Raw genomic sequence first — 26860 nt, 5'->3', positions numbered from 1 at the left:
CTGTAGATAAGCAAGCTGAGGCTCAGCAGTGTCCATCCATGATTCATTCCTCCCACAGTCAATCTTCTACTTGCTCATTCATTCACCCGGCTGGGTGGTGAGCATCCAGCCTGTGCCGAGGGCTCCTTAGGTCTGAGCCCCTGCCTTTCCTGCCCTTGGTGACTCGGACTGTGCCATCGAAGGACACTGCGTGCTCTCGCCTGGGCCCAGGAAGGCCCTCTGGCCTGGGGTGCCGAGAGAGAGAATCACAGGTCCGCACACCCGACTTGAGGATCGGGGATGGCACAGTCATCTTTCCTGTAAGATCAACAAGGGGGAAAGCATTCAACGGAAACACCATGTGGCCTCACTCTTGGTTGCTATTTCACCACCAGGCACAGTTAGGAGTCACAGTGAGGTTCTTTGTCCTCTATTTTACAAGTGCAACAAGAACAGATCAGCAGAATGTGAATATTATGACACAGACCGAGAATTTTGCAGCTTATGACTCTTCACAGAATTCACAAATAATAATACCTATTAGAGCAACGTATTGGGCATTCTGGGCTAAGCACTGAATGTATGTATAAAAAAAATCTCAGGTAATCCTTACATCAGCCTGGTGACGCAGATTCTATTCTTCCTGTTATAAGGATGAGAAAGTCATGGCTCAGAGGGGTCGAGGAGCCCACAGCTACGTGGCTGTTCACTGCAGACCCAGGCCTCAAACTGGCCCTCGTGCTAGAGCATTATGCCACTCTGCACCCCAATTCAAGTTCAATGCCGGGAAGAAATCCAGCCATCACTGGGATGACTGGGGACTTTGGGAGGATTGGGGGATTTTTTTTCCCCCCACTGAATTGTCTGGATTTGGGAAAGCTATGGGATTTTGAGTAGGTATCTGTTATCAAATCAACACATCCATAAGGCATTTTAAAACTTTTCTTACACTCTAGAAATTAGGTATTTTGCTCAGTTTCATTAAGCCTGGCTCTAAGCAGCTCCACCCCGCCTTAAAGCAAGCCCCCCTCGGAAAGCATGGAACCAGAGCACCATTTAGTCAGTAATCTCGGCTACATGATAACGACGCCCTGGTGGCCTCTAGAATTGCCTGCAGCTTCCAAAAGTGCCTGGCAGGCAACCAGAAAGCGCCGGGGCCCCTTGGAAAAACCGGCTCCACGGAAATCCTTGGAAGTGATTGCCTTTAGTGGAGCTGTTATGTAACCACGGAGCATTCCTTGATTGTACTGTTGCACACAAGAGTGTATTTGTGACGTGTGTGACTCACTCGTGGGGGACAGGTGTGTGCTTGCGTGTGCTGTCTTGTCCCCTCGAGGGAGGGAGTCACGGGGAGGGGTAGTGCGCGCTTGCCCGTAACTGAACAAGGGAGAAAGAAAACCCCGCAGGTACTTGATCGAGTTTTTTTTTTTTTTCCCTTAACAAAATTAACCCCAAGAATCACCTTCCAGCGGAAGCAGTGAATTTATATTGACTTGGATATAGAGGAGAAAAAGAAGACAGCCCCCTATTCCGGTGGGCGTGGGGGGCACGTCTGCCGCTTCCCTGAAGGAAAGAGCACCGGGGGCGGTTTAGTACCTGTGTCATTCTTGTCTGGGGACTGGCCCCTCTGGGCTTCAGGCTCTCCACATATAAAACAGACACAACATCGCTTGCCCACGTCACAGGGCTGTTGGGGGTCAACAGACAGGATAACATGGGCAAAGCTCTCATGTGAGCTCTTTGCAAACGGACATGGTCATGACGTCATCCAGTTTAGCGCAGCATTTGGGAGCATGGACATGACAGCCGGACCCCTTGGGTTTCAATCCTGCCTCTGCCCCATAGGGGAACATGCCGGGTTTCGTGGCCTCCCTGTGGCTGTGCTTCCTATCTGGAGAGGAATAAACTAATGAATCGAGTGAAGCACTTAGAACCGCGCCCGAGGCAGACTGCTCCCGCCCCGTGTCCTGTGGGTCCAGACCATGTGGGGAGACAAGGAAGGAGGTGGCCACGCAGCCAAGCCCTCAGGCCACCAGCCAGCTTTGGAATCCCAGGGCTGCAGGAGGGGAAGCTGTGAGCCAGGGATGGGGCTGCGAGTGGAGTCGGAGAATAAGAAACATAAGAACCCATTAAACAGGCTAAGTGGAGTCCAGAATGAGTGGAAAGAAGGGGACAGTGAAGAAGGGAGCACTTCTGCAGAGATTAGGCCTCAGGGTCCCTAGTGAGGCCTGCTGCCAAGGGCCTCTGTGCGCTGACTTCTCTTTGTTCCCCAGGGCCTCTACCCGCTGCCCTTGCTCAACAGCGCCGCCCTGGACGACGGCAAGGCCACCCTGACCCCTTCCAACACACCCTTGGGGCGCAACCTCTCGACTCACCAGACCTACCCAGTGGTGGCAGGTACGATGCCTGGAATGTCCTGGGCCACGTGGCCCCAGCTGCACAGAGGGGCTGGAAGGCAGGGCGTGGCTGGCCCTGAGGAAGAGGGGCCTAGGGCCCGGGGCCTGCAGAGGAGAGGTGGGCTGTGCCGGTTAGGCCTCCAGGTGGGTCCAGAGGGTCCCGCCTTGTAGTAGCCCAGGGCCTCCTGGGCGCCTCCTCGCTCCCCCAACGCCGCGGAGCAGGGGAGAGGGCACACACTGTCCTTCCACAGGCGCAGAGGCACAGCAGGGAGGCAGAGCTTCTCTCGCCCCCTCCCTCACTCACCCTGAGGACCCCGCGCAGCCCCTCCCGCTGCCCCCAGACTCAGAGAGGAGCCGCCTGCCCCAGCGCCCCGCCCGCACTCCACCCCCACATCTCATGGCTGGGTTCGTGCATGTGCCCACCCCATCATCTCACACCCCTCTCTCCTTGTTGTCTCCCTCCCTCCGGCAGATCCTCATTCACCCTTCGCCATAAAGCAGGAAACCCCCGAGGTGTCCAGTTCTAGCTCCACCCCTTCCTCTTTATCTAGCTCCGCCTTTTTGGATCTGCAGCAAGTCGGCTCCGGGGTCCCAGCCGGTGCCTCGGTCCCGCCCTTCAATGCCTTTCCCCATGCTGCCTCCGTGTACGGGCAGTTCACGGGCCAGGCGCTCCTCTCAGGTACGACAGGGAGGTCCCGGGCAGCTCTCGCGGGGGGCGGGAGGGGGGGGGGGTCCTCAGGGCCGGCCACCAGCCCCCTGCTTTGGGGACCAGCCCCCCCTCTGGCCCTCAGTCCTGTTCACCATCACTCTGTTCCCTCCATCTTCCTGCAACTTTTGGACGTGCCGAGATGTGGTGCTCCGTCCGTGCCGGCAAAGTCAGGCCGTGGGAGGGGCAGGCACTCTGGGGATGCTTGTAAGAGGGGTGCCTGGCTGATTTCTAGAACCTTGCCCCAAAGCCCCATGGACCAGCAGGGACCTTGAGGTCAGGAGCTGGGCAGTATAAAGCAGTGAGCCCTTGGTCTGGGTGAGAAATAAAAAAGAACTTTGGAGGGCAAAAAGTCGTTGGCTTCTGTAGCTAATTTCTGGATCAAATTTCTAAAGAAAACAGGGTCCGTCCCCATTGGGTCTCCATAGTGTAGCTCTCCTTGTACCCAGCTTAACAAGGTCACCCTTGGAAAACACTGAAGCAGAGTAACTCACCAACTGGAGAGATGGAGAACAAGGGGACCTCCCATCAGGAACCTCATTGGCCTCAAAACATTTAAAGCTGGAAGCACTCCGGGGCATCTAGAGCAAATCTCTCCTTATACTGATGGGAAACAGGCCTGGGAAGGAGAAGGGCCTGGTCAAGGTCCCTGAATAGGCATGTGGTGTCTGGCAGAGTGAGGGCTCAGCCTGCATGCACCCCGAATTACAAATCAAACTGGGTCTTCCTGGCAGAAGGACATCAGCCCATCCAGCAAGAACCTGGGCAGCAGCCAAAAGAGTCAGGGTGTCTAGCTTGGGCAGAAGGCCTTAAGTGGAGTGAGCAAAGGGAGCAGAGACCCATAATCCTCTTCAGATATCTGACAGGCTTCCTCAGAAATGGGACTATTTCAGATGTGGGCCCAAGGCATTGAACTTAAAACCCATGGAGGAAGCCAGAAGTAAGCCAGCCCTTCTGGACCAGTGGTTTTCAACTTGCTGGGCCTCAAAACACTCTCTTGAAATGACAGCTTTTATAGAAGCCAGGTATCCAGACCAGACAAATGAAGAGCTACGCTGTTTGAAGTCGGGACTCTGCCCCCTAAAAGCCCCTGGACTTGAAAACCACCAAACCAGAAGAACAAGACCTCTACCTGCCCAGAGGGACCACAGGGTTGTCTTATTCAAGTTCACAGACCCTGTCTTATAACTGACCGTATATTTTCTGTCTGGCAGGCACCTGGGATTTTTATTCTCTGTGCATCCCCACATCTAATGTGGGAGGTCCTCTTGGAAGAGGTGGGCACAGAGGTAAAGGGTTAACAAAGGAAGTCCAGCGTGTGGGCAGAGAGGCAGTGTTTCGGGGTGTGGAGCAAGGAAGCTAACGTTGACTCAGAGTTCAAAATTTCAAAAGCGGGTGAAGTCAGCGGAGATGGGTCATTTGTTTTGACCAAAGTGATTAAAGGAGAAAAATCTGCGAGCTGAGTGGAATGATGTCAGCCAGAGAAAATGGGATGGGGGGGAGGGAGGGGAGCCAGGGAGTAAAGGGATTCAAATCCACTGCGGGGTGGAGAGGCCCGATCACTGGGTGAGGCTGCCTGCTTGGTGTGAATGCCCGACCAGGAGGGCTACAATAAGGCAGGCAAGGGGTGAGGTGTGGGCAAAGCTTGTGATGATGGGGAGCAGTACTTTGGTTACTGTGTGAGCTGCCCAGAGACTTGGCAGGCCCTGTGGAGTGGAGAGGGAAGGGCAGATGGCCGTGGCAAGCGGTCTTGGATAGTGGTAGGAAGCATACTTACTCGCATGGGGTAAGGAAGCTGCAACAGATGCCAGGGTGCAGAGTGTGGCCCCTGTGAAAGCCAGTGGGGGGCTGCAATGCCCAGCCCAGGGGCCAAATATGGGGCACCTGAGGCGGGGGCTCTGCAAAAAGCAAGAGATGCCCAGACTTGGAAGGACTGGGTCCAGGCTGGTTACCAAGAGCAGGAAGCAAGTCAGGGCTGCAGTTCACAGAGCTGAGGCAGCTCTGTGGCTCCGGCACAAGGTACCCGATGGCTGGTGTCCATGCAGAGCCCAGGGTGTAGGCCTGGAGCTCCTTGAAGACTATCCACCTGCAGCCTCTGGTCAAGAATGGACCTAAGTGCCTACCATGTGGCTGAGCCATGGTGAGCGGGCTGGGAGGAGATCCAGGGAGAAGAAAGGTTGGGAGGAAGGATCTCAAGAGTTTAGGGGGCTAGAAATCTATCCAAGGGAGGAAGAGGTGAACCTGGAAGAGAGAGAAAGTAGCCAAGACTAAATTGTTCTGAGGTAGTGCTGCAGACAAGAGGAGGAGGCAGGACCAGGTGAGTGTTCATTCCAGATTCAGCTCGGCCCTCCTGGCTCGCCTCCTCTGAGTGGTTTCCTAAGACCCTCCCTGCTGCATCACCATCTTCCCCTGGGATCGCTTCCTCTCCTTGCCCAGGGGCTCTGATAGTGCAATTTTCAGGGTGACTGTCCTTCTGGGTCTCCGCTTCTCCCTAATCAGCCAAAAATGAAGCATCGGAGTTTGGGGAACAATAGGCTTGCCCCTAATATTCCTGCTGTTTCCCTTCAGATGCCCCAGTCTGGGTCCCAGCGCACTTGTAAGAGGGATATTGAGGCCATCCCTGTCCTGGCTGCTCTGGGGCTGATTCCAGCTCAGTTGATCAGAAAGCTCTGAGTTTGGTTTTATCATCAAAGAGTCCATTACCCGCCTCCATTCTTTTGTGCGAAATTATATTTAGTCCTGCCAAAGAGATTTCTGGATTGCTATAAATTTTCTTTGCTATCAGAACAAGATAAGGAATTGAAAAGGGGTCACGTAGAGGGCAGGCATCAAAGTGGGCAAATAAAATTGTCTGAAATCACCTCTACCTTCTGAATTCCTCCAAGGGATGCTACCAATATTTAGAACATTTATCAATATTTCTGGGGTGCTCGTGTTTTCTTATAGAACCCCTTCACAGCCAGCCATCATGGATCTGTGTCTACATCACCTTCTGAAAAATAGGGCCATGTTGGAAGTATATTTGAGTGCTGGGGAGTTACAAATCAAAGAAACTCATGATGAAGAGCCTTAAAAATAAGTAAGTCAGTTAAAGGTCACGGTTAGGCCACGTTGGAGCGCATCTACCTCATGGCTTCTGTGGTTTCATTTCTGAGAAGGTTGCAAGGTTCTCGTCTTTTTGGAAGAAACCACTTATTTAAGGAACCAAAGCAGAGTTTTGAGGGATTGACAGGGGAGTTTAAGGTGCCACAGCCTGGGTGAGAGCCATCCTGTAGAAAGTCTTCCTCGGCTTTCCAGGAGGGCCAGCTTTCATGGAAACCTTTGGGGTGTTCTTTAATTCAGAAACCTCTGCCTCACTGGGAGAAAACTTGGTGACCAAGGAGAGATGAAGATTAAAACTCTCAGAATTTAAGGAAATGAGGCTGATGAATTTATTTCTAAGAGCAGTCTAGGGGCTAGTTTCATGGGATGGGCTCCGACAGGGCAACTGTGACTAAATTAAATTGTGGCTTCAGGGGAGCACATGCCCCGGTGCTTGGCCCACTGAGCTGTAAAGCTCAAGAAGCAGCAGGGTCAGGTGATGGAAAGGGACAGATGCAGGTGGGGGAAAGGGGGAACGTGGGACCACAGGAGCCCTGGAGAGTACCTAGGCCAGCTCCAGCAGAGAGGTGGCCTGAGAGCCAAGGCTTAACCTCCTCGCCTCCAGCCCCAGTCATGGTAGACACAGATGCAGCCTCAGAATCCTGCTCCACATAGTGTACCTGGAGCCCCTATGAAAGAATTAAGTGGTAAGCTGAACCTAATTTGCAATCTCTAATTTAACCTAGCTCTTCGTGAGACAGACGGGAAGATGTGATTCAGAGCAATTAAATAGTTTGTCACTCAGCCACAGCCTGGCTTGGATCTAGAGCTGTCTTCTCTCTCTCTCTCTCTCTCACTTTCCCAGAGGAAGCAGAAAGAGGAAAGAGAGAAGGCTTTGGACCTGAATTAGCCACCAGTCTCTTCCATCACTCTCCTATGCATGCAGCTGTCCATCCTCTGTACCCGCGCTGCCCCTCATAGGCTTCTGTCACCCCTTGCTCTCATAGGCTCCAGTACCTGGCCAGGTGCTTCATCTGAGGGCCGAGGGGGCTGAATCTGATAGCTGATGGTATTGCACTCTTCTTTGAAGAAAACCAGATTTTACCTTGGTATATCTCCTGCATATTCCTCCCTCTACTTCTAAATATACTAAAATTTCCTTGCCTCCCCTGGGTTTCCAATTCCTCTTTTGTTTGGACCCTGGGTCAAGTGAACTGAACCCCCACCTGTAGAATTCTGGTAGATTCCACCCTGTTTGGTCCAGCACCAACCATAGCTGCACATTGTACCAGAAGTCAAACAAATTAGGAGGTGGTGTTTATTTTTATGAAAACATTCACATAGTTTTAAATAATGAACACTGATGGCTCATTCAAATAGGATTTATTCTATAATGGTTCCCATGACATGTAACAATTTATAGAAGGTGTCCATTGCACTGATCAATGTCCACCTGTAGCATGAAACCCTGGCTCTGAATTATGCTGGTAACACCATAGCGATAGTAATAAGGCGCATAAGGCTACTCTTACTGTTTTTCTCCCATTTTGCCCAAGAAGAAACAAGCTTGGACACATAGGTAGCTGATCTGAGGGCACTTAGAATATTAGCTGTAGAAGCAGACTAAGGACTGAGGTCCTCTGGTTCCTAGACCCTTCCCTCCAGAGAAAGGGCAGAAGCCCAGAAGGCCTGGTCTTGTTTGCTAACCCCTAGGCTTGGCTCCACATGCTCATCCCAACTCATGCCCCATCTTGATTTAATGGCTGGCCTTGCTAATTTAGCATTCTTACTCACTGCTGTATCCCTAGTACTCAGAAAAGTGCCTAGGACATCATACTTACTCAATAAATCTTTACTGAATGCACAAATTGTCTTCAGGGAATCTCTAGAAATCGAGGTAAGAATTAGTCACTCCGATACGTATTGACAACTCATAAGGTTCCATGGGCCATACCTTCCCTCTCATCATTCCTGGCCACCCCCTGAAGAGTTTGAAGCATGGGGGACCTGAGGGGGAACCTCAGGGAGAAAAGTTTGACAAGCAGGGCTGTAGAGAGGACGATCTTGGCAGGTTGATTGACAGGCTCACAGGGAGTCCACGTAAGTCCTGGGAGAAGAAGCTGCCCCCAGGGTGGCAGAGGCATTTGGGGAGAAATGGTCATAAGTAAACATAGTGATTCTCAACCCAGGGTGATTTTACCCCCTGGGGACATATGGCAATATTTGGAGATATTTACGGTTGTCACACTGGGTGAGAACTGTTAGTGACATCTAGTGAGTAGATACCAGGGATGCTGCTGAATGTCCTGCCGTGCACGGGATGGCCCCCACACAAAGAATTATCTGGGCCCAAATGTCAATAGTGCTGAAGTTGAGAAACCCTGTAAACATCACCAAGAACTGGGATGACCGAGTAATTCATCGTTCACACGGGGGCATTTGAGAGTGAAATGGACATTATTAATAAATATGCTGGGACTGTGGTCATAACCTGGACAGAGGTAGGCAAACCAGGATGTATTGCCAAGAATCCTCGGGTGAGGGAGAGTCTGATCCGGGCCTGCAGGACATGGCAGCTGTTGAAGAAGCTCACCCGGTCAGATGGGGCCTCCAAAACGGGAAAGCTCGACTTCCAGGTGTAAGGAAGAGGTGGGACCAGGGAAATCAGGTCTCTCCAGAGCTACCTCAGTGCCACCAAGGCAAAGGCATTACCCTCAAATTATTAAGAGAGAGATGGGTGTCTGTTTTGCTGAAAATGTGTTTTGTTTTGTTTTGTTTTTCCCTCAGGAATGGGGTTGACAGATGTGTGGTTCATATTCATGTGTAAACACTAAATATCTCTCAGCCCACATCTCCTTTCTAGGTCAGGGATCGCCCCCTAGGTTTTGTGTCCTTTACAGCTCTGATAGGTTGTACCCACGTGGAAGGCCGGGTTGAGGAGGAGGAACACCCTTTCCGGCCCACTGGAAAACAGTGCAGTGATTGATTGGCAATGTCTGCCGCAGGTCCAAAAAAGGCTAGTCAAAGGTAGTGGCCCAAAGGCCACACCTGTGCCATCCTTTGTAGGGCCTCTTTCTCGATCCTCAGAGCTGGGGCTGAGAGACCATGAGGTCTGAGTCCAGTGGCCCTTAGGGCATTGTATTACTTAGGGCAGCGGCACCCACTGCTGTGCTGGACGCTGGGGGGATAACAAAGGCCCAGAAGACATAGCCCCCGCCTCCCTCCAATACCATGACATTTTTATGGGTGAGTTAAGATTCACACAAGGGCAATCATCAGAGGACGGGCCACAGGGCAGGACTGCACTAGCCAGTGCTCCCGGCATGGTGGAGCCTGCGTCCTGCGGAAGGCCAGACGGAGGGGAGAGCTTGAACTCGAAGGAGGGATGAGGGGGGACTTGGGTTTGGAGAATGGCTCTGGAGAGAGGGGCCATGGCATGAGGAAAAGACTTGCTGAGCCTCAAGGAAGCAAGACAGGAAGTGCAGGAGCCCATGATGGCCTAACTAGCGATTCCTTGCTGTATTTTTCCAGGGAGAGAGATGGTGGGACCCACGCTGCCCGGATACCCACCCCACATCCCCACCAGTGGGCAGGGCAGCTATGCCTCTTCTGCCATCGCAGGCATGGTGGCAGGTAAGGAGGGGGCTGGGCAGGAGGGGAGTCCTACAACCGGGAGGTGTTGGCCAAAGGTGGAGCAAAAGGGGGCAAGAGGTAGGGTGTGTCCCATGCACAGACTTCCCAGAGGGCATCAAAGGACCCACCAAAGGGCACATCTTGTAAATGCCTTGAACCAAGATGTCGCTGCAGTCCCGGCTCCTTAACTCTCCCCCAGCTCAGCCTCCTTCTTCCCACATGCTCCCAGACTCCCCGTGATGAAATGGGCAGGGCTGAGACAGACCAGTGTTCAAATCCAAGCTCTGCCACTTCTTCCGTTGACTCAGTCAGCCTTGATGGAGAGTGCTCTAGGGGTCTGCAGAACCGTGTGAGCTAGACAGCAACCTGGCTCTCGAGCCATCCGTGGTCTCCCAGTCATTTCCCTCTGATGAACCTGTATGCCCTTTCTATAAAATCTGAGTACGAATGGTGTTGGTGATGATGATGACGAAGATGGTTGACATATACCTTCCTTTATACCCCGCCCTCACTCCACACTGCATGGGTGGGACCCACGTTCTAGGGACTCCAAAGGTACTACAGGGAGATGAGCTGGGAGGATTTCTCCACCATCACTGGAACTGTCCTGGATTCCTATCTGCCAGTCCTTTGGGCTTCTTTATCTACCAGCGTGATCGTTGCCCAACAGTGACCCAGGGTGTCAAGGTCTAGGCAAGGGAGGAGGACAAGGGGAGTTTCTTTGGGCGAGTCGCACTCACTCTTTCAAGAACCATAGAGGAAGGACCCAAGGGTGGAGAGGGCAGAATCGAGCCATTTCTACTGCCTCAAGAGGCCCTAGGACCCGGAGCTTCTGGAACGGGCTCTGAATCAGGGCATCTGGGATGCCCATGCCAGCCTCTGTGGCTCTGACCCCAGAGACTTAGCACATCCACCCAGGCCTGCTTCCCTCCCTCCCTGGCCAGGGTTATTCTTCAACAGCCACCCACTCTGCCCCCCCCACCGCCCCCCCCCTCGCTGAGGCAGGTGGGCTGGTCTCTCCTGGGCAGAGGGAGGAGAGGGAGGAGGGAGACAGGAGGGAGGGAAGGAGGATCTGCACTCCCTGGGAACCTGCTGAGCTAGCACTTGTTGCTGCCTGGTTACCGTGGCGATGTGCTTAATGCAGCGTTGAAAATACAGAATACCGACTCCTCTCTCCCTCCTGGCCCTGGACTCCCTCCCTCCCTCCCTTCCTCTTCTGGAGCGTGAAATGAGATTGGTCAAGATAAAAAAGGAAAAGATTCGGTTATTTTTTTAAGAGTGTGGATAATGGGGCCTCTCAATCAAAATCCCAGGCTCCAGTCGGCTCTCCCATCCCCCTTCCAACCTCTCCACCTTCCCTGGCCGCCTGCTCAGAGGAGGAGGAGGAAACAGAAAGCAGAGGGCTTTTTTCTCTTAATTATGAATCATTCCCCGGGGGCCAAGCCCAGGGCAAAGGGGGTCCTGGGGCCTGGAGTCTGACCTGGGAGGTAGCTGGAAGGTTTGGGCCTCTCATCAAAGGCCCCCAGGTGTTTCCAGAAAGAGCTCATCCTGAGTGAGTGTGGTGGAAAAGAAAAAAAAAAAAAATAGCCCAAGTACAGCATCAACTACCAGGGAATTGCAAAAGGGGTGGTGGGCCTTGCCTTGCACAGTGCACGGGCTCCCCAATAAGTTATCTGTAAACCAGTTTTCAGAAAATGCAATACTATTTAAATGCATCGTCTGGGTCCTAGGGACTCTATGGTACAAATGAATTCTTAAGGAATTCTTTTTCTGTAAAATATGATTTGTCCATCTCTTACCAGTAGCCACAATCTTCCTGGGGGCTGAGTGGAGATTCCTTCCATTAAAATTAATAAACCTTCGGGACACCTGGGTGGCTCAGTCAGTTAAGTGTCTGCCTTCGACTCAGGTCATGATCTCTGGGTCCTGGGATCGAGTCCCACGTCGGGCTCCTTGCTCAGTGGGGAGTCTGCTTCTCCCTCTGCCTTCCACGCGTGCTCTCTCTCTGACAGATAAATAAAATCTTTAAAAAAAATAAAATTAAATTAATAAACCTTCGCTGAGCACCTACTGTGTGGTAGGTGCAGAACACTTGCTTAATGCAAGGCATGCCAATGACATTCTTCAATCATTTGTGGAAGGAAGGCAAAGATCACTTATTGTGCACTTGTGTGTGCCTGGTCATTCATAGATAGAACTTTCTTGTTTAATCCTTACCATAGGACTAGAAGGCTGGTATTATTCTAGTTTAATACAGATAAGGAACAAGCTTAGTGTGCTCAGGGTCTTAATGAACCATACTACGTGGCTGAGTTGTTCAAACACAGGTCTTCTGATTTCAAATCTAGGGCTCTTTTTACTATACCACACTGCCTCCCACAATACCAGAAGTAATGACGCAAACTATAAGAAAGCGACACAAGAACAGGACCAGGACAGACTTCTCTTATCCACTCATCTCCTGTTTTGCCTTCTTGTGGTTGTTGTTATTGTTGTTCCTGCCTCATTAACAGAGTTGATGACCCTCACACCAGTTCTAGAGCAGAACTGGCAACTCCAGATAGATGGATCCATCCATCCATCTACTGAGCTTTCCACCCATGTATCTTTACGCACATTATCCATTCATCCATGCACCCTCTTACCCATTCATCCATCCTTCCATTCTTCTTTCCTTCCATCCGTCGTTCCTTCTGTCCATTCATCTATCCATCCTTTCTTACATCCATCTTTTCATTGATCCATCCATCCTTCTATCCACCCATCCACCCACCCACCCATCCATCCACCCATCCATCCATCCATCCATCCATCCATCCATCCATATATCCTTCCATACAGCCATCCCTTCATCTATCCATCTTCCCATCCTCCATCCTCCATTTCCAGCCTTTCAACCATTCTTGTATCCTTCCATCCATTCACCACTTTTTCACTTAACAAATACTGGTTGAATATCTATGGTATAGGATGCTGGGGGATATAGCAGTAAACAAGGCAGGTCCCTCTATTCATGGAGATTACAACCTAATAGTGGAGAAGAAAGTACAGTAAACAGGTCAATGAATGAACAAAACAAGATAATTTCAGATAGTGGTAAGTGCCATGAATCTAATAAAGTAGAATGATGTCCTTAAGAGCCACAGGGAGAGGAGATAACTACCTTAGATTGGTGAACAGGGGAGACCTCTCTGAGAAGGTGTTCAAAGTGGTCAGCCAAGTGATAAACTGGAGCAGACCATCCCCAGCCCAAAAGAACAGCAAGTGCAAAGGCCCCAAGGCAGGAACTAGTTTAGCATGATCACAGATAAAAAGGGGGTGAGTATATCTAAGAACAAGTGAATGGAGAAAGCACTACAAAATGAGGGGATTTGGGGAGTGGCTGGGTCAAATTTTAAGACTACTCAGGCTGCTGGGAAAACAGATAGTAGATAGTCAAAAGCGGGAAACACAAAGACCAATTAGGGGAGGGACAATTGCAATCATTCATTCAAGACATGACAGTGGGGGCGCCTGGGTGGCTCAGTCAGTTAAGCGTCTGCCTTCAGCTCAGGTCATGATCCCGGGGTCCTGGGATCGAGCCCCACATCGGGCTCCCTGCTCAGCGGGGAACCTGCTTCTCCCTCTCCCTCTGCCCGGGCTTGTGCTGTCTCTCTCTCGCTCACTCTCTCTCAAATAATTAAATAAAATCTTAAAAAACAAAAGGCATGACGGTGGCTTGGGCTGGGGAGGTAGCAGTGAGGGAGGAGGAAAGAGACACTGAGGATATGTTAGTGGTACAGCCAACAATACTTACTGGTGATTTGTCTGTGGGGGTTCCAAACCAGAGGCTCCAAGGATGACTCCTAGGCTTGGGGCTTGGGAAAATGCATGACGTGGTGGTCGCAAGTAAAAATGGGGGAGACCAGGAGAGGGAGAGGTAAAGCCTGTGGCGGGTGGAAATCAAGAGTTCTATTGGCCATAAGAGGATTGAGACACCTCCAAATACCCAGTTTAATAAGTCAGTAGGCACCTGATATATGTCTGAAGTCAGGAAAGAATTCTGGCTAGGGCGTAAATGTCAGCCATTGTACTGAGCTGTTATTTAATGCCAAGGGATTAGAAAAGATCACTAGAAAGAGAATGTGGATGGAAAATCACAGAAGGCTCACAAACCGAGCCTTGGGCATTTAGAGCTTGAGCAGAGAAGAAACCAGCAAAGAGAGTGAGCGGGAGAGGACAGTGGATCTGGCAGCAAAGGCATCACAAAACCCAAAGACATTGGAAGGAGCCATGACCTGAATCGGTTGGGGGAGGGGTGGGAGTGGGCATAGAAGTGACCATGGGAGTGATCAGGGTGGAAGTTGTGTGATTTCAGGGGATCTGCTCTGGCCCGACTGGACGGGAATGAGGAGGTGAGGGCAGAGGCCAGGAAGCACAGAAGGGGGCTGGTAGCCGGAGGTGGGGCAGAAAACGATTTGGAAAAGAGAAGATGGCAGACCACGTTCGCTGGCTGGAGGGAGTGGTAAATTAGGAAGGGAGAGATCGATGAAGCAGAAAAAGAAGGGATGGATTGTAGGGGCCAAGACCTTGGACAGGTGAGTGGGGGGGGGGATGCAAAGAGGACGGGTTAGCCTTTTGTGGGTGCAGGGGTGTTTCATCCGCGCAGCTGCGGGCAGCTGGACAGATCTGGTGGTGGGGAGATGCTGCGCCCAGCCAGGTGTGTGCCACCTCCTGAGCCCCAAGCCCTACGCCAACTTGTGTGTGACTGAAGCACGTAGGTACTTGGTGAATGTGTGTTCAGTAAGTGAGTAAGTGTGTGAGCAGGTGAAATGCATGAGTAAGTGACAAAATGAGAGAGGAAGCGTTGTGTGTTTTCCGCCTCTCTTCCTTATGCTTCAGAGCCAGCGGTGTTTGGCGCCGGGTGGAAGGAAAGGCACGGGGGCCCTGGCTCCCCCCTAGGGTGCTCTGAAACCAGGCAGTTCTGGGGTACACCAGCAGTAAGTGGGGAACATTTAGCATTGTGGGATACAAGGAAGAGCCCTGGAATAGGAGCGAAGGGGCCACGGTTCTAGCGCAGGCTCTAACTGAACACGGGACCTGGGGTAAATGTCTTTCCCTCGCTGGGGAGCAGTTTCTTCATTTGTGATCCTCTGTTGAACTTTATTCTAGCACCTGCTTAATGGGAAAATAATAAAAGCTAGCATTTCCTGAGTGCTTTTTATATACCAAGTGTGGGACTCACCATTCAATGGATGTTATCAAATTTAATCCTCCCTAAACCCCATGAGATAGGGACAATAATTCACCCCATTTTACAGATGAGGAAATCAAGGCTCCAAGAGGTGAAGTGACTGGTCCAAGGGTACACACCTGGGAAGTGGGGAGCACAGATTTGACTCCAGGCAGGCCAGCTCAAGAGCCAGGCAGTTTCAAGCTTCCCGTCCAGAGTCTGTCAAAGAGACAGGGAGCCACAGAAGGCACTTAGCTCCCAACAGCAGATGAGGTTTTGAAAGGCAGCGCGGACATAGGGGAGATGGCCGGGTTGGCAGGGACCTGGCTTTGTAGAGGGAATCAGCTCGGAAGCACATAAAGGGATTATCTGGAATCCAGAGTTAAGAGCCCTAAAGTCAAGTTCTGCTCTGCCATTTACCAATGCTGTGCTTTGAGGCAAACTGCTTAATCCTGCTGCACTCCAACTTCCTCTCCTATAAGTTGGTGGTATTAATGGGTACTTCATAGGATGCTCGTGAGGATAAAAGGGCCGAGGGTGTGGAAAAGTGTTTTGCAGACTTTAAGCTCCCTATCAAGTACCGAGTACCGAAGGTAACGGAATGGGCTGCTTGGGTTTGTTGCTCTTGTTTAAGGGAATCCTTATGTGATTTCTTTGGTAAATCATTCCTTTGGTAAAGCTAAGAATCCCCTCACTGAAGGAGGTGATCTGATTTACTTTGTTTCGATTCATGCACTGAGTTTGCTTCAAGTGGCAGACTTGGAATATGGGACGCAGACATCCTCAGAGCAAGTCCCAGGACAGATTCCCCAAAGAGGTTGGTGCCCTGCAGGGCTCCTCCCTCTGCTCCTTCCCCTAATCCTCACTCAGCACCCCCGCCCCTCCCCGCCACCTCCTCCCCCACCCCGTCCCTAACAAACTCAGACCTAGGGATTCTTTCTATGGCTGTTTCTGACCCCTCTCACTCCCTTCGGGCCCTCCTGGAACGGCCTTCTGTGGAAGGTCCGGGCCGCAGGAAAAGTGGCTAGAACCTGGGCGCTGGAATCACAGCGTACCTTCCCAACACCACCCAACCCTTTGGCCACATGAGCTTCTGCAGGTCTCCAAGCCTTTGCTTCCTTACCTGGAAAATGGGCCTTATAATACCATCTCCCTGCTGGGGTAGCTGGGAGGACTGAGCTTGTCAGGGCAGTGCCTCAGGCACCTGGCGATAAAGGGCCCTGTCCAAAATGATGCAGACTGAGGGGCCCCCAAAGGGTGGGTTGAGGGGCCTCTGAGCTCACCTTGGCCCTGCCCCGGCTCTCCCTGTCTCCCCCTGTCCCCAAGAGGTCACCCAATGCCAGCACTGCAGACCCTTCTCCCCCACCCCCAAGCCTACACGGGTGTGTCCACCTCACAGGCCTCTCACCTGTGTGCCTCCAACAGGAAGTGAATACTCGGGCAATGCCTACGGCCACACCCCCTACTCCTCCTACAGCGAGGCCTGGCGCTTCCCCAACTCCAGCTTGCTGAGTAAGTCCCCTCGGGGCCACCCAGGCCCTCTGCTGCGTGGGGCAGGGTTGGGGTACAAGGCTGGGCCAAAAGTCTGCCTGAAAGGCAGCCGGGAGGCCCAGGTTAGATGGAGGGCCTGGGGAGACAGGTGTTCTTGGCAGGCCAAGCACGTGGTGGGAAGGCAGAGCCCCTGGTTGTTTGCAGGGAGAGCACACAGGCCGGAGACTTCTCCGTGTCATTCTCCCTCCTACTGCCTGAGGCCATGTGTCTGAACTCTGTTTTGTGTAAGATATGGGGCTCAGGCCTTGGGCAAACGAGGCCATCCTGTCGTGCACATTAACCATCTCAGCGGCGCACCGGGTCTCATTACTCGGCACCAGCACCCTTACATGGGGATCCTTTGCTCACGTTCCCGGTATTTGGCTTGAGATGTGGACACCTTTCGGGGGGGCGGTCCAGAGAGTGAGCTACAGGCTACTCTTCACCCCTCCCCTGCCCCGGCGCCATGGGCTGGGTAGAGAAGCTTTTTAGGAAACCAAGTCCCACAAATGGGGAACTTGAGGAATTCCACGAGAGTCTCCCTGAGCGATGACCTTGAGGGCCTCAGAGCAAACCTGAGCCCAAGAGAAGCAGTGAAGCAAGTACGGCCCACTCCGTGGGCACCATCACAGGCCTGGCAGGACCATCCATTTCCTAACACCCCCCCCACCCCCGCCATTACCTCCTGCTTCCAGCAATGACCCGGAGGGTGGCTCCCCTGGGCTCTGTTTGCCAGATGGGTTCAACTCCAAGCCACCTTTCTGTTCAATTTCACCAGAAAGGATGAGGGTACTGAGCTGGGACAGGGGGCAGGGCACCTCCATGCAAGCTCGCCTGGGCTGGCCATCCTTCAGGTGGACAGAGCCTCCCCATGGAGGCCCTCAAATGCATTCCCCTTGGCCAGTCAGGAGTCTAGTCCTTCTGGGCCCTAACAGGAAGATTCTCTGACCTCGCGCTGTTTAGGTAAGGTTGGGGAAGGCCCCAGGGATCCCCAAGTGTGCTTAGTTCTTCAGGGTTCCAGATGTAACTGCTTTCAATTGCCCTCTCCCTGAAACGAGGGTGTTGAAGGTCAAAGCAATCATGGGAGGAGAGGCAAGGAGCCATAGTTCTCATTCTGGCCAGAAACCCAAAGGTGAGGCCAGAGAAGGAGGAAATAGGGCCAGAGAGGAGTTAATCTTTGATGATCAGATAGGCCGGAGGGGTAGATGATTAACTTGTGTTGTCTTCAAGGTTAGCAGATGCAGGAGAGGCTATGGTGCAATTTCCCCTTTTTGACCAGCAGTGTTGTTGTTATTTATTTTTTTTTTTAACATGTCCAGGTTCCCCATATTATTACAGTTCCACATCAAGGCCAAGTGCGCCACCCACCACCGCCACGGCCTTTGACCATCTGTAGTTGCTATGGGGACAGTGGGAGCAACTGAGCACCAGGAGGACTTGGCCTGGGACAGGCCCCAGAGAGTCACACAAAGGAATCTTTATTTATTACATGAAAAATAACCACAAGTCCAGCATTGCGGCGCACTCCCTGTGTGGTTGATTTAATGAACCATGAAAGACAGGATGACTTTGGAGAAGGCCAAACTGTCCTCTAAGACTCCTTAATGAGTGGCAGAAGTCCCAGGGAGAACTGTCCCGTTCCAAAAGAGACACACTTGGAGGAGAAATATGGAGAGAAGAGCGGAGCAGCCGAGGAGCTCGAGAGGGATGGCGCATGGGCCCACGATGGGCTTAGGGCCACACCGAGGCCCCCGTGGCTCCACCATCGACATGCTCTTGCAGGCACGGGCTGTGCGCACTTCTGTCCAGCCCCCACACCGCAGCTGGGCGCCCAGGCTCTCCCTCGCCGCCCCCCTGAGAGTCACCTCCCGCCTGCCCCACAGCTGAGGCTCCGGCTGTCCACCTTCTCCACTCAGTTTGCTTGGCATTTCTGCACCTCCCTCTTGGCCAGGGCTGAGGGCTGGGTTGAGTCGAAGCCCGAAGCTCCACCTGATGGTCCCCGGGGCCTTCCTGTTGCCTGCTGCTGAGAATGTGTGAGCACACCCCAGGTTCTCCTCCGGTGGATCATTCCCTCATAGCCAGACCAGCCCATTCCAGCTGGAGACAGACATTCCCAAGGGCCCCCACCCACCCACCCCCCGGCTCCTGGGTAGTGAGCTGCAGCCCTGCCCGGGGCAGAGCAAGGCAGAATTGCTGGGGACCCGCTTCCGCGCCCCCACCCCCGCCGACAGCCCCTGCCACGCCAGGTATGCCGCCTGTAGCCCCAGCCCACAGCAACTCAAGAGGCCCCGTGGCAACCCCCCGAAGCCAGCATGGAGGTGCCCTCTCTGGCCCCCCGCGGCCCTTGCCCCCCAAAGCCTGACTGTAAATACTGTAAATGGAGCTCTCTTTGGGTCAAGCTTCCCTCTTTCCACCCCTAGACTTTGGCCTCTCAGTGAATTGTCTCCCTGCCATGTTGGGCTTCTCTCCTTGATGCTTTTCTTTTTTTTTTTAAAGACAACCCACCATTACCACATAACTCAATAAACCATTACTCTTCGTCTCAGGCTTTGGGCTTGGCTGGGGAAGGAAGCAGCCTGGGTCTGGGCTTTCTTCAGAGAACCTCAGAGTCCCGTGGACCATGAGCTCACTCTGGGGGCGGGGCGGGGGGAGCCGAAGGACCGTCTGATGCCCGGGAGTCCTGACTGCACGTTCTCCTTCTCCCTCTGTTGCTAGATGTTTCACGCCGGGCGGCCACTTATCCTCAACTTTGATTTCCACTGTGAATGAACACAGGATAAAATGAGCACATGACACGGTGCCGGGCCAATCGTAGACTCTCAAGTAGTCGCTCTGGTTAATCACAGGAAGCCAGAGAGTCGGCGGGGAGCACTGGTGAAGGTTCCGGGAACACGATATACTGGAGCCTGCATAACGGCTCCCGCGCCCCCTGTAGCAGGAGAGGAGGTGGGGGGGGGGAAGATGTTCTCCGGGCCGTGCCGTGTGCCGGGCTCTGTGCGAAGGGCCTCACGTAAATAAGTTGGGAGTAGCCCCATTGGACAATTTGAGGAAACTGAGGCTCGGACAGAATGAAATAACTTGCCCAAGGTGGGAAGTGGTGGGTTCAATCAAACCCTCTTGGGAAGACTGAGCAGTGGGGAGGCCCTGGGTGTGCAGGGCCAGGAAGGGCGGAGGGAGCCTGCGGGGACCGCAGACAATCCCTGTCTAAGAAGAGCTGGAGAACAAGGGTCAACACACAATGGTGGCCGCAAGGGCTCTGCCCCCACCAGGGTGCTTGGCCTGTGGGCACCCTCTCCATGTGGGGGTGCCGCTGAAACAAGGTGGGGCAAGGTGCCCAGGTGAATGCTGACAGCAGGGCAGACAACTGAGTTTGAGTCAGAGGAAGAGAGAATTCCTCACCCACCAGGGACTCCAAGACTGGGAGGGCTGAGGAGGAGACATCGGGCTCTTACCCCCTGGTCCTCCCTAAAGAGAGGCCAGGGATGCTCACCAAGGATGGCGTGAGAATAGAGCCACGGGATCGTCCCACAGAGAAAATCAGTCTCATCTCTTCTGAGGGGACGCGAGTCGAGGCTCGTTGTCCACTAACGGCACTTCCCTCTGGCTACAAGCATGGCAGCAGGACTGAATCCCTTCATATCTGCGGCTCCTCATCATCTCCAGCCTCGGGGTCCCTGAGTGCCCTAAAAGAGCCTCCCACCTGGTTCTGAGGAACAATGAACCCCCTCATCCAAGATCACTTTTGAGATGCACGGTGCCCCAAGGAGCCTGCAGAGCGATTTTGCGTTTGCAGCCAAAGCCCTCTCTGGAACACTTGGTGCCCCTGGCAGGCCTTCTCCAAACCCCAAATGGCAAAGGGACTTGGGCTGTGCTTTTGCTGGCGGTGACCCTGGTTCAGAACTCCCTTTTCTTTCTCTGAGGTGGGCTGAGCAGTGCAGGGCACTCTGCCTAAAGCAGGTGCTGGTGAGTGTGTGGTGTGGGCCAAGGGCAGTGTGTCCTGGCCGGTACCTATTCAGACATTCAATCCATGGTCAAACCGTGGTCCCCCTTTGGAAAATGCAGTCATCTATGTATTGGGGGAAAGCAATGATTTGAGGTGCCCCAGCATTGGAGACGCTGTTGAGAGATGTTGGGGCAGCACAGGCAGGGCTTGGTAAAGGAGTATGAGGAGGAAGGGGGGGTGGGGACATAGCGTTTGGCTTACCATGTAGCAAGGTTTCTGTGAAAGCCTGTGGGAGTAGAACGTGTGGGGGTGGGGAGAACTGAGGATGAAGCCTGGGCCTGAGCATTCCCAGGGCACAGAGGGCCCAGCCTCACCCTAGCAACGGGAGCAATCCCGGTCAGATCCCATGTGTGGACGCCTCCTCAGCCTTCCGGGCAGCTCTCCCCGCTCCTGCTCCCTCATCTTCACTCATCCGCTTCAGTGACCTGCCCCTCACCCCTCCTAGCACGGCCAGGCCAGCCCAGGGTACCAGGAGCTCGCAGAGGTCTGAGCCGGCCAGGCAGCCCCTGCAGGCGGCCGAAGGGGTTCCTGCTAGGAGACAGAGCAGCTCAGACCAGGTGGAGCTGGGCCACCAGGTGGAGCTGGGCCACCAGGTGGAGTAGAGCCCATCTTTCTAAGGTGGGCTGGAGCTGGTGTGACCCTTGGGCCCCTACCGCACAGCCCGCAGTGGTGGGGACAGGGGCAGCTGCGAGTCCTGCCTCCAAGGCCAGCCCCAGGCTGGTTCCACACCCTACCCCTTCTCCGATGTTCTTGCCGTACGTTGTTACTAAAGAGAGTGTATTTTCCACGGGGGCATGCACTCCACCCTGTCAACAAGCTCAGGCAAGAGGACTTCACGGCCACAGTCTACAGATGGGAAACAGGGGACCAGCGAAGTTGAGGCACTCGCTAGGATCGCCCCTCTCCTGCCTGCCCTCCCCATCCTCCTGCTTCCTTCCCCAAATGCACACACCTTTTCCAGTGTGTACCCACCTAGGTCCTCATTAGGCGATTCTTGATGTCCTTGTCCTTCGGGGTGGGTGCAGGAGGAGGGGCCTAGAGACCTCAGTGCCCCTCATCAGTGGGACTGAGCTTCGGGGGCAGAGGGAAGCCGGTGGGGATTGGGGCTCCTTGCCCAGCCCCCTTCGCTCCCTACTTAAATGCCCCCCTTCCTCTTCCCTCATCCTCGGAAGATATACTAACCCTTCACATAAGCTTAGTTTCTGTTTATAAAACTCACCGCATCAATCTTTGTCTCTGTTCCTGAACGTTGGCTCCATTTGGCACTGGAGAAACTGAGAGCAAAAGATTACTTGACTTTTTCAAGGTCATTCAGAGGAGCAGGGACCACAGCCCAACCCCTCATCTAAGGCCAACTCTGCATCCTAATCCAAGGCCTGGATACCCAGACGTGGCCAGGCCTCTGCAGAGACCTCAAGCAGCTGTGACTTTGTGGGGAAGAACAGAAGGCCCGTGACCACCTAGGGCACTGCCATGACAGGGCCAACAGTCCGGGATGGAAGGCCCAGATGTCAGGCTACAGGTGGAGAAGGAGTGCAGGGCGGGGGTGATCCTGGTTCCCCTCTGCCCCTGGCCCTGAGTGGCTCCTCAGGCCATCCCTTGGCAGCCATTCTCCTACCTTCAGGGTCACACAGCATTTCTGTCTGTAGGGGATCTCACTGTTCCTCTGCCGCAGCTTATGGGTCACCCTCCAGAGGGAGTGAGCCAGCTGAGTGACCATGACCGTGATTCTTGTGGCGAAAACCCCGACCTTCAACCTCTCTCACCTCTTTGTCCTGACACTTTACTCTCTTAGTTTCTATTCCAGTCCCTCCTCTGCGGGATCTGACTCAATTATTCCTTTGCCCACCCCCCGCCCAGTTGGCCTCTGCAGGGGTGTGGAAGTGGGAGAGAGCAGGTGAGTTCTCCGGAAGGGCTCAGGGGTCCTGCGTCCTGCTCCACAAATGCCAGGACGCTTTTCTCCTCTCTCCATCTCCTAATGTTTTGGCTCCTTGTTCTCTTCATTACCTTCCTCTGTTCCTCTTGCTCTTCGGGGGACTCGGGGACACAGGCACAGAGGCCCCGGCTCCTGAGGGCAGGTGCGCGTGCCCGCTGCTGTCCGCTCGCTCGGGCAGTCGCACCCCACCACCTTCAACCCCACCTGCAGCGTCACAGGCCCTGGGACAGAACCAGCTGGCCGGCCTTCGAAGACGCGGGAGGCCACGGGCAAGGCGGGCCCCCTGCTGGCCCGCATCCCTGCCCCCCGCCGCCCCCCCCCCCCCCCGACGGCACCCTGTCTCCCTCCTCTTGCAAAGCCACAGAGGCCGCCCGGGGATTCGGGGGGCCGGACCGGGGACTCCGGGGCGGCGGCGGGAAGCGGGGCTCTGGCTGAGGGGAGGAGGGAGGCCGGGCGCAGCCCCGTGCCCCGTGGCAGCTGGCCAGGTCGTGGAGCGGAGCGCAGCCTGCGGCTCTCCCAGGGAAATGTGATTTCCCCTTGAGTGAAGCGGACTGTGCAGTGTGGAAATTGGCTCTTTTCTGAGCGAGCGGCGGCTGTTCTGGAGTCGGGGCGGGCTGGGGCCCGCGGGAGGCCGCGCCGGCCCCTGGAGTGAGCCGGGAGCAGCCATGTGCTCAGAACTCATTAGGGATAAATCAAACCAGTACCAGCATGAAGCCAACACCCTCCACCGCCCCCCCCCCCCCCGCGCCTCGGGTCCCCACCCCCTCCGAGACCCCCTACTACCACCACCTCCTCCTCCTCCGCAGCCCAGGCCCCCTCCCCCACGCCAGGGAGCTGCGCCCACCGCACACACAACCGCACACTCAGCCTGCCACCCACTCCAGGAGTGGGCCTCCAACGGGAGCCCTGTTCCTTCGCAAATAAATCCTGGTTGTCTGGTTTTTGTTTGTTTGCTTTGGGGAGGGGGTACTGGTAGCAAGCCTAACTCCCCGGCCCCCAGGCATACAGCCCCTGCAGCCTTGCCCGGAGCATGGCCCTGGAGCTCACATTCAGGCCCTCTCATCTTCCCACCACCATCCCGCCTTCTTTCCAGGCCTGCCCCTGCCTCCCGGGAGCCCCCCCCCCCCCCCCGACTTCCCGGCCACATCGGCTCCCCCACATATATCCCCCTGGGGAGATGAGAGCACCCCGGGGGGCCCAGCCCAGGGAGTATGGCCAGAAGGTTCCTTGGGCCCGATCCCTCGCTCTACCGGCCGCCCAGGGGACTTCACCGCAGCAGGACACAAATCCACAAATCGTCCACAAAAGGGTGCGCTTAGGCTGAATGCACTAAGTGGAAACTCATTTCCCCACCAAAGGAAGAAGGGAGGAGAAAGAAAAGCTTAAGAAAGAAGGAGGGGGACGGGGCTGGTGAAACTAGATGTTGGTGGCAGAGAGGGGGCTGCTCTGCCCCCCGTTCTGGGGACTGAATTTGAGGAGTACCGGAACCTGCTGGTTCTTGTCAGCAGAACCAGGCCCCTGATCATCACCTTTGTTTCTCCCACGCCTCCCCTAGAGAGAGGGGCCAGTGATGTAGCTAAGGAGCCCGGAGCTGGGGTGTGGGCCTCTGACTCCGCCTCATCACCTCCCCACTGGAGACCCCAGGGGACTCCAGTTTCCTCAGCTGTAAAATGCATGGCATGGGCCATGATGTCCAGCCCTAACACTGTGGTTCAATAGTTGCCTGGGTCAGTGAAAGGCATTCCCAGCCTCATCTGACTGGTTCAGGTATGAAGCCTCTTTCTCCCCAATTCCGCAGGTAATTTTCCGTTGAACACCAAAGGAAACACCATATTGCCATATTTGGAATCAGGTCTCTGTCGGGGTGGGGTGGAGTGGCTTCTGGTGCCCCACTCACACAGGGTGCTGGGGCCCTGCCTCTGCTGGTGGAGCTAAGCCAGGCTTCCAAAGGGTTCCAGGACTGGGGCAGAAACCAGAGGGTAGGCTAAGGTGCCACAGTTAATAGAGGCGGGGGTGGGAAAAATCTCCTGAGCTCTCACACTCGCTGACACGTTCATCCGGGGGTCTCTCACGAACCACCTACTACGCGTGCCAGACTCAGTGACAGGCACTAAGCAGAGAACACCACCATCCACCACCCCCACCCCCAGATCCCTCCGAACTTAGAAATGAGGCTTTGATGAAAGTCCCTACAATACAAGGTGGGAAAGTGATGAAGGCCGTGAGAGAGGAGATGTAAAGCGCTTTCAGATTTCAGATAATATTTGCAAAATCCTTCCTGTCCCTCCCAGGCCTTTTTCTGGCATCCCTGTCTTCAAGCAGCTACCAGGAACACCAAACGCAAACCCTACACCCCGCTGGGGCCTAAAAGCCAGACCTCAATCCCCAGAAAAGGGCTGTTCCCCTGTGCGTGTGTTCCCAGGAGGGAGAAGGAGGGTGCTAGGTGAGGGGCAGGCAAAACATAAGCCACCTTTCCCAAACACCCTCTCACTCCACTCCAGCCTCGCCTGCCACTAGCCAGGAGCCTGGGACCTGAAGCCCTGGGTTTTTCTTGGAGCTGCTTCTCTGTTCCTGCAACGGGGCCAGGGAGGGAAGGGGAAGAGGGGGCTCAGGGCCTGAACCAGCTGGGCAGGTGCCCCTCCCTGTGTGGGCTTGGCTGGTCCCCCCTTCGTCCCATCTCAATACCTGCCCCTCCCCAGCTCAGCAAGGCTGGGGCCCAGGAGGAGCAGAGGGGAAGGGTGGAGGGAGAGGTGTGGAGGGTGGGAAATGGACACAGGAGAGCAGGGAGAGGGTACATGGGGACAGAGACTCCAACGGGCTGTGAGTTCTGGGTCCTTGGGTTCTTCTTTCCCATAAGCTCCTGCTAAGTGGTGGTAACAGTGATAGCAGTCTTGGGGGACAGACCTCACCTCCCCGACCCCTTCTCCCCAAGCACATTGCAGCCAAGCCCCACTTGGAGGGTGGAGGGAGGGGCCCATAGGGGCTGTAGCACAATGGTGGGGGGGGCGTCCTAGAAGGGGGAGCAGGTGCCTTCTCTCAGCAGCCGGCCCAGGGTGGGGGTTGGGTGGGGGTGGGCTGAGACCCAGGCCAAGGCTCAGGGCCCATCTGAGCATGTCGCCTGCTAAGGAGGAGCGGAGGCGGGGGAGGGGAGGGCGGGGAGGTGAATAAATAATAGGAAATAAAACTTCATGAAGCAGAAAATAAAAGGCAGATTATACAGATGTGGCAATTTGAAGGATCATTGCCTCTGTCCTCTTTTTAACTGCTGCATCTGGAGTTTTGAAGCAGCTTACCCTCTCCCTCCCTCTGCCACGTCCCCGCCTGGCTGGAGGCCCCCACGGGGCCAAGGCACGAGTGGGGACAGCACCTCCAACCGCTCAGCCGGTGGCGGTCCCTAGCACCATACGAGGCTGCCCGGCCTTGGCTGAGCCTGTGGGGCTGGGGCAGAGGGTGAAGGGGGGGGGCGCTGGGTGTTTCGGGGTGAAGCCCTGAGTGAGGTGCGTCTGGGGCTGCGTTTGTGTGAGGAAGGGGAGCATCTGCAAGGCAGCAGGGTCTGTGTGAGGACAGGGTTCGTTATGAGGAGTGTGGACAGGGCAGCGATGGCAGGAGGGGACCTGGAAGGTCAGGAACGGAGTGAGGGAGGGCGCCCCTTGCCAAAGGGGGCTTTGGCTGAGGGGTAGCTGGAGGGTGAAGTCTAAATCTCTGTATCTTCCTGCAGGCAGCTTCCTTCTCCCTCTTCATCAAAATTCATTTGTTAAGCTTCAATTTGATACTGTGCCAGGTGCTATATAAACAGACATGGTCCCTGCCCTTAAGGAATTTCCAACCTAAGACACACACACACTGACATTTTGTTTATTTTATTTTAAATATTAATGTATTCCCCACCTTGTTCCAGAGAGGATTTGAGACAGCTCACAGGAAATGCATGCAATAAATTAGGAAAATACAAATAAGAACTGAAGCATGAGGATCACAGAAAATACACAGTGAGTGGTCCTGAGAAGCCACCGTTGAGCTGTAGATCGGCCTTGAGCCTCATGGTGGTGGCCAGGTGGAAGGGTTTCACAGTCCCTTACCTGACTGAGAGTCATCGCTTTTCTGTCCATGTACCTCCTCCAGACCCTGTCCGTGTCACACCAACGGAGACAAAAACGTCAGAAAACCAGAAGCTTCCGCCTGACACCAAAGGTGAGGCAAAGGCCCATTTGGCTCAAATATTCTCATAATCCTGTTGTGTTGCCTCTCAAATCCACTGTCACAGAACCATCACAGAATCATTAATAGAAACGGGGGAGTCAGAAGAGGACAGGTTTAGGGGGACAACACTAAATCCAGTCTTACGTGTAATAAGTAACATCTGTACAGAAACTTACCCCCTCCG

General features: G+C 54.3%; 1 protein-coding gene across 12 annotated transcripts in view; it reads left to right on the top strand.

Moving 5' to 3' along the window:
• Positions 1-23468, top strand: part of PAX8 (paired box 8) — a 61699-nt gene extending 38231 nt beyond the window's left edge. For 4 of the 12 annotated variants that reach the window (XM_027622190.1, XM_027622188.1, XM_027622189.1 and 1 more), the window contains exons 8-12: positions 2253-2376; positions 2848-3054; positions 9694-9795; positions 16433-16519; positions 17857-19246. In XM_027622190.1, the coding sequence (XP_027477991.1) occupies positions 2253-2376; positions 2848-3054; positions 9694-9795; positions 16433-16519; positions 17857-17933 (597 nt within the window). In that variant the 3' untranslated portion in view covers positions 17934-19246. The other 8 variants (XM_027622195.1, XM_027622194.1, XM_027622193.1 and 5 more) reach the window with 5 other exon arrangements.
• The last annotated feature ends 3392 nt before the right edge of the window (positions 23469-26860 follow it).

The sequence above is a fragment of the Zalophus californianus genome, chromosome 8, assembly GCF_009762305.2.
Source record: "Zalophus californianus isolate mZalCal1 chromosome 8, mZalCal1.pri.v2, whole genome shotgun sequence".
Lineage (NCBI taxonomy): Eukaryota > Metazoa > Chordata > Mammalia > Carnivora > Otariidae > Zalophus > Zalophus californianus.
Note: the sequence above shows the minus strand (reverse complement) of the source record. Positions and strands in the feature narration are given on the sequence as shown.